Source organism: Lepidothrix coronata, unplaced genomic scaffold (genome assembly GCF_001604755.1).
Source record: "Lepidothrix coronata isolate B3197 unplaced genomic scaffold, Lepidothrix_coronata-1.0 Scaffold80, whole genome shotgun sequence".
NCBI classification, from domain to species: domain Eukaryota; kingdom Metazoa; phylum Chordata; class Aves; order Passeriformes; family Pipridae; genus Lepidothrix; species Lepidothrix coronata.
In genome coordinates this window covers 3,039,900-3,052,402 of record NW_016690260.1, presented here as the reverse complement: position 1 = coordinate 3,052,402, position 12,503 = coordinate 3,039,900, and the positions used below count along the sequence as shown (strand labels likewise).

At 37.4% G+C, this 12,503-nt stretch overlaps 1 protein-coding gene across 1 annotated transcript; it reads left to right on the top strand.

Annotated features, from left to right (window-relative positions):
* Positions 1-162: 162 nt before the first annotated feature.
* MTPAP (mitochondrial poly(A) polymerase) lies at positions 163-11,013 on the top strand. Its single transcript, XM_017820257.1, has 9 exons — positions 163-242; positions 1,309-1,481; positions 2,035-2,268; positions 2,598-2,822; positions 5,047-5,258; positions 6,757-6,983; positions 8,134-8,226; positions 8,323-8,396; positions 10,120-11,013. Exons 1-9 carry the CDS (start codon positions 182-184, stop codon positions 10,456-10,458), a joined length of 1,638 nt encoding a protein of 545 aa, XP_017675746.1. The 5' UTR covers positions 163-181; the 3' UTR covers positions 10,459-11,013.
* Positions 11,014-12,503: the final 1,490 nt, after the last annotated feature.

Here is a 12,503-nt window from a genome sequence, read left to right as displayed (position 1 = left end):
TCAGAGCACATCTGCTGTAGTAACTACGTGTGTACAGGCAGTAAATCAGGCAAGAATCACAACCATTCTGGCCTAATGCAGAGGGCTGTGAGAGAAGATCTGGTTTTACCTTCTGATCTTGCAACTCATCCAATGGACTTGTGTTTTCTGCATCTTGGTTACTTCACCCTTCTCTGCTCCTATGGAAACGAGGCTATGTGTCATCTTCATAAAGTGTTTCATTGGTCTTCTGATGAAAAATGGTATAAAAAACTAAGCCATTGAAACAACTGCTTTGGTGACTATTTACTAGTCTCCATGAGAGCTCAATAGACTTACAAAATAAAAGATTTTTAAAAAATAAATAAAAGTAATACTAACAAGTACCATTTCATGATAGTTAAGATTTTCATGAAGCAGCTATATCACATGGGTTCCTCAATATCAAAAACATAGAATAAGGAGCTCTTTGTTGAATCTTCCTGTGGCAGATAGTGCTGGGAAATGCTCCCCAGCTTCCCGATCCGAATGTCAGTATTAATAGGTAGCAGCTTCACAGACTCTGCTGATGTGATGTGGTCAATGCATTAGTTTGAGAGTTATGCAGGGAAGTGATTATAATTTTGGATTTGGGACATGGCCCCCTTGCCTGTATGCAATGAGGAAAAAAGTTTCCATGTTTCTGGATGTTCAGTATGTCTTGATTCCATGTGGCTTCTGTAGGCTGTCAGCAACAGTACAGGTTGCCAGTAGTGTGGTGAGATACAACTGATCTGTGGGTTTCTTGTAGTGAAGCAGATGAAAGTGTATTGTTAAATGAAATTTTTGAGTAGGAGTTTACTGTAAAGGAAGGCGATGAGTTGTAAAAGTATCAAGTGTTGAAATGTTCTGAAGGTAAAAGTGCTGGTTTTGTGGTAGCAGAGAGAGGTTATGTTTTTAGTGCAGCTTGCCAAAGGTCTGCCTCATAGCCTAGCTGACAGTTCCAGGCTCTTATGTGTGTGCTAAGTTTTTTGGTGGTTAACAGCAAGTTAAAGAACAAAGACTCCTTGTATCATCAAGCGTCCCATGGCATCAAGGGAAGTCAGTATTGCTTTCTTCCTACATTTCCTACTCCTCATTATTACAAATCTATGCATTTGTTACACAAGCACACTTATATTTCAGTCTTTTATTATTTCTTCATGATTTTCTCTTTTGCACCATCTTGGAGAACCAGGACAAACATTTATTCAGTTGTTCGACACAGAGGAAGAGATTAAGTGTACTAAAAATCAGTTTTACATCTTTCTGTTTATGTAGAAGAACCTTGATGCTCATTTCTTCTTACAGATGCTGAAGTCAATACCAGAAAGAAGACATTCACTGAGGTCCAAACAGAACGACTGGATCAAGCTGAACGGACTGTTTTAATTAAATGCCCATCAAAACTTAATGAAAAAAAGTTATTGCAGTATTTATCCAGTCATGGAAACGTTAGAAGTCACTTCTTCTTTGAAAATCGTGTAAGTAATTAACAATGTGAACTAAAATCTAGACTCAGATAAAAAGAAATACCGGCATTTGGTTATGTCCTCATACATGTAAGTTATGCAAATTATATATAATTAGTATATTAAATCAGTTTTTATCTGTGCTAATGTTTACAAGTTGCTCAGCAGCAGATTTTTATTCAGAAGTCATCTAAGCAACACCTCTGAGGGGTAGCCAGCAACCCATTTTGCAGTAAATCTTTGAAACTTTGATGTTGCACTGTTCTTTGTTCAAACAATAGAGATAACTATTTCTTATGTGTTTTGAGCATTTCAGGTGTGAAGATAAGTAGATTTCAGAACTTTATGTTTAGTGTTTACTGCCAACAATGGCACATCATAAATATATTTAACCTCTTGTAGAAGTGTCTAAAACATGTTGAGATACAGAACCTTGTATTCAGTTTCAGGGCTGGCATATTAAACTGTCTCAGTACTCCCAGGAACATCTGAATAATATCAGTACAATGAGTTCAAGGCTTGTATGCATTTATCTAACCCTGTATTTGCATTCTTAATGTTTTAGGGCATCAATGCTTTAGTAGAGTTTTCAGAAAAGAGCAGTATAGCCTCGTTGCAGGATGCTGTTGGAATCCCAAATGCTGCAGAGCATCATGTTGTCCCATTTAAATCAAGACTTTTTACTTTCACGCTGAAAAACCCAGTGAGTCAACCTGCTGAAGAGACACCACTTCACCTCTCTCCTCAGTGTCACATTCCAGTGACAGGCCTTATTCAAAAGCTTTGTCTTGCAGACAATGTAAGTAGAGGTTTCTAGATTTCTCTCAATTAAAAATGAACCACCTTCATTTCAGATTTTCAAGTGGTCATGTGAAACTTAAAAAGCAATTTATTTCTAGTAAAAAAAAAGTAACCCGTATTAGAATTTTATCTGTTTCTCCTACATTGAAACAAATCAATTACATTAGTCTTTTTAATTGTGAACTTAATTTTTCCATATGAAAGAAACCTGTTAGAAAGTTTAAAAAATAATCTTCTAATTGCAGTGATATTAAGTGGATGAAAATATATGTTAATAGATAGAAGACTGGTTATTGTATGTTTACAGTTTTTATTTTTCTGAACTAGATAAGCAGTCAGATGTACATTCTACTGAATGAGTATCAGCTTACAGAAGAAAATATCAGGCTCCGATTTCTGGCCTGTTCTTTGGTTCGGGATTTTGCACGGGCATATTTTCCAGACAGCACAGTAAAGCCATTTGGCTCTTCAGTCAACACCTTTGGCAAACTGGGATGCGATGTGGACATGTTTCTGGACTTCCATGATACACAAAAGAGTCCTACAAAAATGGTAAGATTATGCTGTGCGTCTTCAGTTTATTGGATTTCTTCAACAGAGCAGCTCATTCACAGGCAGGAATCAGTTTATTTATATTCAGTTTTACATGAGTTCATACTATAGATTGTGAACAAGTTAATTTGAATGTTTGGACTTGAAGACTTTCAAAAGCTGGATGTGACACATGAAAGAGATCTTTCTTGCAATAGGAAGAAAATGATTTGGTGTTTATATAAACTTTGTACTGTTAGGGTGAATTTCACTATGAAAAAACCCCTCATCCTCCAAAATTGATTCAGCAGAGTCAGACCTTCTCATTCTGCTATTGCATTTTCTTCTCTGGAGCTGCTGGGTCTCATAGCCGTGCTCTGTTAAAGCTTGGCTTTGATTTTTAAGGTCCTCCATGTTCTAAAGCATAGTAAGTTTGTGCATGTGTGAGCATGTGCATTTTGAGAGGGTTGTCAGGTTCTTTTCCTTAGCTGAAAGAGTTGACTTTATGCTCCAGGAAAGTTACTGGATTATGTACTGAGGTGCGTATGTATATGTGTGTGTGTATATATATATATATATATGTACACACAAACAATAAGAGTGTGTGGAGGTGTGAAGGCTTAGAACCTGGGATAGTGCTGGTGAGTAGTTACAGGTGACACAAATGTTCATATTTTTGTTGTCTGTCCTGAGAAAATTACCATATTAACAGCATCTGATTTTCACTGTGGAGGAGCTTGAGGATAAGCTGGAATATGTGAACTGTAGATGTTTTGGGGCCCAGGACCAAACAGGAACTGAGACAGATCAATAATCAGATACTTTCTGTTGTCGGACTTTCTGTAAGATACTTACTAATTACTTGAATGCCTCATTGATAATACAACAGTAAGCATCAAGACAAGCAGGGATTACTAAGCAAGTGCAGAGGCTTGAAGTTGAAATACAGTCACTTGAATTTGTTGACCAAAGTACAAAATTTGCACCACTACCTCAAGAACCTGAGGGTTACAAGAACAACAGTAAGCAAAGTGATTGGCCAAGTTACTATCTTTTTCTTTCTGTTACCTACCTCAATGCTGAATAGTTACAGGCTCCTTTCACTTTGAGCCAGTCCTACTGTAGCATGCAGCTACACAGCCAGAGGGGATTAGGGACCTCTGTCCTCACATGTTCCAGCACACGTGCTGACTGGAGAGCTGTTGGCAGGAGGAGAGCAGGAACGGTCACCTTGGTGATTGCCAGAGCCACTCAGAAATTCAGCACCTAAAGTGAGTTTGTTGGAAAGGCTGCAAGGTCCATAACTTCTGAATTGTTTCACCCAACTGTGAGTGCACGTTTTCTCTGCACCAATCTGGTGACAAGAAAAATAACCTCTGTGTCTCAGCTGATGAGTTAGGTCACTGTAATGCTGTTTGCATAGTATGCATTCACCCATGACATGTCCCAAGGGGAAGGATAAGTCAGTGTCAAGTATTGGATTAGCAAACAAAATTATCCGAGGCTTAAAAACACAGAGAGACTATGAAGAGAACAGACATTTCATAAGTATGAAGTTATTTTATTGAGGTAAAAACTACAAATATGGCAAATCAAACTACAAAGACCTACAGGACGATTAATTTCTGATGTTGTTAAATATATCTTCACAATATTTTTGTCAGAAAAACTATATGATGTGAAGTGATTATTTCAAGTCTTACAGAGGCTTATCTTAATTTTGAAGGATTAAGTAATTTGCATGCTAAATTTTTTACGTTTTTAGTGAAAAAGACATTTTCGTTTGCATTGCTGGTTGATTCACTAACAACTTGGTGTTCTCTGAGGATTTGAAATGGAATCACTGGTGGCTTGAAATTAATGGTATTTTGTTTATGTTCTACCCCTCTTTAATTGTATGCTCCTCTTTTGCAGTTGGAGCATATATGCTCTCTTGGGAATTCCAGAATTACTTGTTTTAGCCACTAGTGATACATAGTAGTATTATACCTTCATTTGAACAAGTAACTTACAGTAAGTTCATCACTATTAGCCTGGAAGAATTTAATCACTGAAAAAGAATATAAAAGAGAGAGCAATATGTTTTTACCTATTTTAAGTTCTGTGGATTTTGCTTTGAATAATTCTTGTCTTTAAATCTCTAGTTGTACAAGCTCCTTTGTAAATTGTTGTAGTCTTTCAGAAGTATTTTTAAATGTCTCTTTTGTTCTAGAGTTAACAGATTGCTTTTAAAATTCTGTGTTAGAAAAAAGGTCCCTTTGAAATGGAGTTTCAGATGAAAAGATTACCATCTGAAAGATTAGCGACTCAGAGGATTCTTTCTGTGATTGGTGATTGCCTTGATAATTTTGGTCCTGGATGTGTGAGTGTACAGAAGATACTCAATGCTCGCTGCCCTCTGGTGAAATTTTCCCATCAGCCGACAGGATTCCAGTGTGATCTGTCAGTGAGCAACAGGTGAGACCTGATTTCAAAAAGTTTAGAAAGAATTCCAAAGTACCTAAAACGTTCTGAAAACCTGTAACGACAACTGTTTGAGTCTGCTCCTTTCTGTGTTCTTAACAAATGTGAATGTTGGCTCTGAAAGTAAAAAGGGTATTTTTTAACTCCTAGAGCTCAGGTTTTGCTGTGGTTAAGTTATCTTTCTCTAGCATGGGAAATAGGCCCTTTCCTTCTTCCTAAGGGCCTGCATTCACCTGTTTCCTGGGACGATCCCTGGAAAAGGAGTCCGTGGTCTTCCTGCGGTGCCGCCAGGGGGCGCGGGCTGCCTGGAAATGCCCCTCACGGCTCCGCTCCCTCCGCGCCCGTTCGGTGACGGCAAAGCGCGGAAACTGTCCTGAATTACCCGAAGTTCTGTTTCAGAACGTGCAGAGGTTATTAAGGCAAGATTGGACAAATGTCTTGCAATAAAATTACTTTTCTATATGCAGCCACAGTGAAAGCTGGGATGCAGTTCTGTGCAAGCATCCTTGTAATTCACTGCTGGATGTTTTGGCTGGTTGGGACTGCACATCTTGTCTTCTCATCGCTTGGAGTAATAACAAACCTCTGTGGACACCATAAGGCACCTCACGGTTGAAATTTCAGAAGTCCAGGTGTTACAAAATTTTGACCTAGCAAACATCTCCAAAAGGCCATGCTGAATTTTTAGAAGAATTCAGCGCAAGTTTTGGGGTAAAATCTGCAACTATAGTTCAATGAGCACTTCAGGCTAAAACTGAACCAAAATAAGTTTTACTCTAACACTCTGCTTCCATTTTTTTTCTACTTTTTCTTGCCCTCCCATTTGTACGCTACAAGAATGTTTGTATAACAATGTGATGAAGCAGATCAAAACCTAACCCATCTGAAAACCTTTATCCTTCCAGATTACTGTTTAGTCCTGCTGAAGAAAACAAGTAATCATTTGAAAATTACAAAATTGACTTGGTTTGCAGATTCATTGTGTCTCTGCACTTAGTGTATTTTTCAGTGCAGCATTTTATTACTCTTTAGATGAAAGTTGTAAAAGAAGTATTTTATTATATAGTAGGATAGAGATATTATCTAATGTACCTTGAAGGCAGTTGTGGCTAAATTATGTTTTTTCACCTCGATTCTTTGTAGCTTGACTCCTGAGTACTTGATGGTGGTTTTTTGTTTTTGGTTTTTTTCTTCTACTGTGATGTGGAACAAGGAAATGGGAAACAGTGCAAATGCAGTATTATTATTTACCCCAGACCATATTTTTCTTACGGGGGAAAAGTACATGTATTTCATCCTGGACAATTTCAAGCATTCCAGCCCAAACCGTTCTACAATTCTATAATTCTTTTTCTATTTTCTAAAATGCATAAATGTTACTTTTTTTTTTGTTTTAATGGATGCCTTCTTATAATTAACAATGAACATTGCATCTGATACGTTACAATCCTCTGGTCATTTACATGTCTTTTATTTTTCATTTCTTCTTCAGCATTGCTATCAGAAGTTCAGAACTCTTGTATATCTATGGCTGTCTGGATTCCCGTGTACGAGCGCTGGTGTTCACTATACGGTGTTGGGCCCGTGTTCACGGACTTACAAATAGTGCTCCTGGTACCTGGATTACCAACTTCTCTCTGACCATGATGGTCATGTTTTTTCTGCAAAAGAGATCACCACCTATCATTCCAACACTAGACCAACTTAAAGAACTGGCAGGTAAGGACAGCTCTTTCTCTGTTTATTGCACTTTATTGTTTATTTCATCTTTGTTTTCTCTAAAAGTGATAAATAAACCCAAGCCATCTCTTTATGCTCTCAAATACTAATGGATATTACGTGTGCCTTAAGTTTGAGGGAATACACAAGTTTTACTTGTATTTTTTGTGAAAATAATGCATTCTTAAATGCAAAATAAATCCATTTTCAGTACAATAGTAAATTCTATATAGAAGGGTTAGACTTACTCTGTGCCTCAGATAATTAAAAGTAATTTATTTGTTCAGTGCTCCTGTGCTGAATTTTTTGTTTATTTTGTATTTTATTTTTTAGAAGACTTGTAGGGTCTCCAATGTCTCTGAAGTTAAGGATTTTGTGCAGATTGATATGATGTGTATTGTTTTATAGATAACAAATGTTTAAAAGAAAGGCTGTATCTTCTCACAATTTGTAATATCCTTGAGATTGTTCAGGCCATCTGCAAAACATCACAAACCAGCTGTTCTGGCTGTTTCATACACAGCTTTCAGGGTTGATTATCTTCAGAGAATCTTATGAAAGCACAGAGAATGACACCTCAAGTTCTTAATTCTTCATTCATGCCTTCTGCTTACTGACATGCTTCCTTGGAAGCTTTGAGTGCTTTCAGTGGAGAAAAAGGTCTGTGTTCAGTTGCTTTAAAATAATTTTAAACATTCACATCAGAATTCTGTAGAATTTTTTATACATAAAATACCTCTTCTGAAAATTTACAACAATATTCCTAGTTCTCTGAAGTTTTTCAGAAAAAGGCAGTGGACGCTCTGGGTCTGATTTTTTTGCAACTCTCACGTAGGTATTAACCCAAGAGAGTTGTGCTGTTTAGTGTATAATACAGCCCTGTATGCAGATGTCATATACCTTATTCCTGTAGGCTTTTGAAAATATGCCATTTGCTCATGATTCTTCTCCTTTGCTTGTCTGTAGACTTTTTTCTTTTAAATCTTTTACCACTTTAAGTTGAATCTTTAACCTAAAAGTTCACTTGTGAACTCCTAATTTTTGTAATATGGTAGCATTCATTGATTTCAGTCATGTCTGTTATCTGAATTTCATTAAATACAATGGCATTTTATTGTTTATTGTGTCAAAATATGCCCATTTTTTTCAGGTGCAAAAGACAAGCATATAATTGGAGGATATGATTGCTCTTTTGTTAGTGATTTAAGGAAGATTAAACCTACAAAAAATACAGAAACACTTGGTAGGTAAATCTCCATAATTTTTTTTTTTTAATGAGCATATTGAAAATAAACTTTTCCTTAATGTTACTCATGGCCCTTGTTTTTCTTTCCCTTAGATGTATTGTTGGGTGAGTTTTTTGAATATTTTGGAAACTTTGATTTCAGAAGGAATTCCATAAATCTTCGAAAGGTAAACGAATTTTAATTGCTCATCATTATCAATTGAATCTCACCATCTGCCACTTGATAAACTACATATATTAAGCAACAATTTCTGTCATTTTTCATTGTATATAGAAAGTACATTTATCCAGAAACTGAGATCTTTCTTTGAAGGAAGAGTGTTTTCCTCTCAGAGCCTAATAACTTACATACCATTACGAACATCTACAGTGTCATTACCTGGATATGTTGGAAAGCACAAAATCATGTTAAGCCTGTATGATTTTACTTGAAAGCCCTGTAATGAAAGTGGCAATTTGAAAAAGTCAAAGCTATTTTGCTTCTGTGAGAGGAAAACTTTTAAAATGTCATGATGTATGTCACAGCAAAAGTCTGACAAACCCTGTACGCCAACAGGCTTTGCACTTAAAACTGGGAGTCCAGACCCAGTGAGAGTCTGCATTAAAACTTACAGCTGAGTTCTGAGTTTGCTTTTGACACTTGCGTTTTCCACTGCAGTTTCTATCAGCCTACGGTGACTGTATGTACAACTCAGTAAGCAGGGCATACATGGTTATTCTGTGCTATTCACTTCAGTTGGCTTTATATGTTTAAGTCATTCTATTTATTGATCCATGTGTGTGCATGCAAGTATAGTAGAAATATATGAAAATATAACTACCCTAACTTGCATCTGTTCCTGCTGGGCTGCTGACAGGGTAGGGGTTCCAATGCCATGTTGCTGTGTGGACACCCATTTGTGTCCTGTTTCCTGGTTGGGTGCTGTGGGTCACTGGCACAAGAGCTCTTTTTGCAGTTGCAGGTTGATCCTAGAAGCTGATTCATTAAGGTGGAGAACTTCTGTTTGCCACTAAGCCTTAAAAAGACAAGCAAAACCATGAGTTTGGAGCCTGAGCTAGTTAAGGGAAGTGTCTGTGCTGCTGATTTTTTTCTGTTTAACTAGTCTGTCCTCTTGGTCCTGGGACAACATGTACATAGACACTTCCTGGACCAGGAGTAGCTGGTGGGTTCCTTCTAGAGCTTATGATAGAAGGCTTGAAGAGGTTCTGGAATACCAAACAGGTCAGCTAAGTAGCACTGATAAGCACTGAAATGGAAGTGCATTTAAATAGCAAACCTACACAGTTGTCAACTACATGTGTTGTACAATACCAACTGACCAAAAGTAAACCATGACCTCAATAGCTCTGTGCTTAGAAGACAGACCGAACTGGGAGGGATTTCAGCCAAGGCAGTAATCTTGTTTAGTTACAGTAGCTCTGTGAGCTCTCTGAGTACTGTGGGATGAATGGTTTGAACAGTTCAAGTGCCTGCAATAGTTTATCAAACTGGGCTACACAGGTTCATATGACGTACTCATGCTGCCTATACACAAACAGAGATAGGAGAAGGGGGTTGCAATGGGTGAAGTCTGAGGTTTGTTGAAAAGCAAATGGGAGAATGGCCAAAAAGACAGGTTAAGCTGTAGTTGCGTGTTCTTTGCCTTGAAGGAAGTCTAAGCTGAATGTGGCAAGGAAAACCACCACTAAGAGGATTCAGAGAACAGGAATCATTCAACAGTCAGGTTGACAGGAAAATTAACTTGATTAATAACGACTGGGTATTTTGCAAAAAGTTCTCTAGTAAGTCAAAACACTTTTAATGCTCATGTAATAAGTCAAGTGATTTGTTGTTTGCTCAGCCTATAGTACATATATGCAACTTCTGCTTTTTCTTTACACTGTCTGCAGGGAAAGGAAGTAAATAAACCTGAGTCATCTCCTCTTTATATCTGGAATCCCTTTGAACAAGACCTTAATATCAGCAAGAATGTTAATCAGCCACAGCTGGAGAAATTCATAGCTATGGCCAGAGAAAGTGCCTGGATTTTACAGAAGGAAGATAAAACTCAGAGAATAATCAGTAAAGAACCTTGGGGACTGGCAGCACTGCTGATACCGTTTGGGAAAAGTAATTCCAGCAAGATGAAGAATAGGATGAAAGGAATAGGAAGTGAAACAATCAGAAGCCTCTTGGACTCTTTAAAGTTAAATAATGCAAACAGCCAACAAAAAGCAGTGGGAAAATGACTTTCAGCACAGAAACACAGTAGCTAATATTCTGTTTTAGGAACTGTATGTGACATGCAGTCCGAAGAACATAACTTTTAATATTTCTGTTATGGGGAATGGAGAGTCAAATGATCTCTGTTTTTCATTGTGATTCTTTTTGTACAGGTCTCCTTTCTGTACATTTTTCTCCTCCTTGCTCTTCACTTTTCCATCTGCTTTATGAACGAAGAATATTCAAATGGAAATTTTACTGGTACATTTTGGAAATAGCCTTCAGACTGACAGGAGCAGAATGGGAAAGAGCCTTTGGGAATTCTGTTGACTAACATACAAATGATATGCTAAGTAACAGCTCAAGAAACAGCCACTTTTCAGTGAAACCACAGTTTGAAAGAAGATGAATGTGTTGGAACTATTGCTTCCAATCCAGTCATGTACTGAAAGCCAGTAAAACCGAAGTGCATGCATCTATTTTTGCTATTGTTTTCCATTCATGTAGATAGTGCCAAGACAAAATAAAGATAATGGAATTAGATAGTAGGGTTTGCAGTTTCCTAAAGCATTGCTCTCCAAGGGTAGTGCAACTGTTTTGTGTTGGAAAAGTGGGTTTGCTCTTGTATTTACCACCTGATTTCAAATTTATTTAGTCAGCTCTCCTTTGTTTTCTGTACCCATAGGACTGGTCCCCACCCACATTTGTGTAATGTTTCTCATTTTGCCTTCAGCCTCATTTTAAACCTGTATTTCAGGTTCAGGCAGGGGCTCTTGTATGCTCTTCTTGCTTCATCACTCTATTCAAAGTTGCTGCCTACTAAGTGACACCAAAGCCTTCCTGCAGAGGGATCTGTCCCATGCAGAGATCCATAGAAAATCATGTATCATGCTGGAGTCCTGTTCCCAGTCTTGCCTTGGTTTTCACATACTCAGCAGAGTGGTGACTGTCTCTCTTCCAGATCAGTTGGGCCAGCAGAGTCAATGCTTTTCACTGACTTAAAACATTGAGTGCTCTGCCTCTGTCCATCTGCCACAAAAAGGAGTGTTTTCAGAAGAAGGGGGAAAGGGGAGGGAAGGAAGGAAGGAAAGAAATCAAAAAGGGAAATGGAAAGCAGGCAAACATCAGACTTTACAAGTACATTTGTGAGTATTTCACCTGTCCAGTTTGAGAGCCACTCATGGATTATAACTAAATGGCAATGGTGACAACTCACAGATTGTTGTCTTTATTCTTAATAGAAATTCCGTAAATGAAATTACTTTGTTCAAATTATCATACAGCTGCAACATGATTACTGTTTCAATTTCAATATTTTTAGATTCTTTCATGTTGCAGTGGTATATGATTTTTTGTAGACTTCCCTTCTAATTGTGTAGTCAGAAGTCTTTTCCCTCATGTATTATTCATTGAAAATACTGTAATAAGCAGTAATGCATACTTCCAAAGTACCGGTAAAAAACGGACAAGGAAAAGTATTTTCCAGCAGTTGACAGACTAGAGGGTTAGACCTTCAGATCAATTCCATATTAATTTATTCAGAGTTTAAAATAATACTCAAATATATCTTGTTTCTGATTAATAAATGTTTTCTTGAATAATGACTCACGTAGTCATTATCTCAATTGCTGAAATTGATTCTCATTTTAACTTCTTCAAGAAGTTAATTTGAATTTGAAACTTAGTTTTCTTTCTAAATCTTGATATGAGAACTTCTTTTTGAAGGCTGATATGCAGTTTATTGTAACTTTTTATTGGTGCTAACCCAAAGCCTTTGAAAACAAGCTTGGCACAATGCTGTAAGGAGCCTGTTGCTGCCTTAATCTTTACAGGACCTAGAGGTACATTTTCTGCTGTTTACCCAGCAATAGACTTTGGAGCTTTTTGAAGACTAGGGCAGTACTCAAGTAGTTGTGTTTTCTTTTTTCTAGATAAACCAAATGGGTAAGGGTGCAATAATAAGAAAATGGGTTACCAGGGAGAGAAGCATGCAGCAGAACTGTGGCAGTGACTACCCATGTGCGTTATATTCACAGTCATCCACTGACATAGGTAGGAAAGATTTTATGTG

Bases quoted from the DNA above. Each gene is read 5' to 3' on its own strand.
- MTPAP (XM_017820257.1), top strand. From the start codon at position 182: ATGGAAACGAGGCTATGTGTCATCTTCATAAAGTGTTTCATTGGTCTT. The intron at 243-1,308 runs GTATAAAAAACT...TTCTTCTTACAG, and splicing joins TGGTCTTCTGATGAAAAATG to ATGCTGAAGTCAATACCAGA. The intron at 8,397-10,119 runs GTAAACGAATTT...CACTGTCTGCAG, and splicing joins ATTCCATAAATCTTCGAAAG to GGAAAGGAAGTAAATAAACC.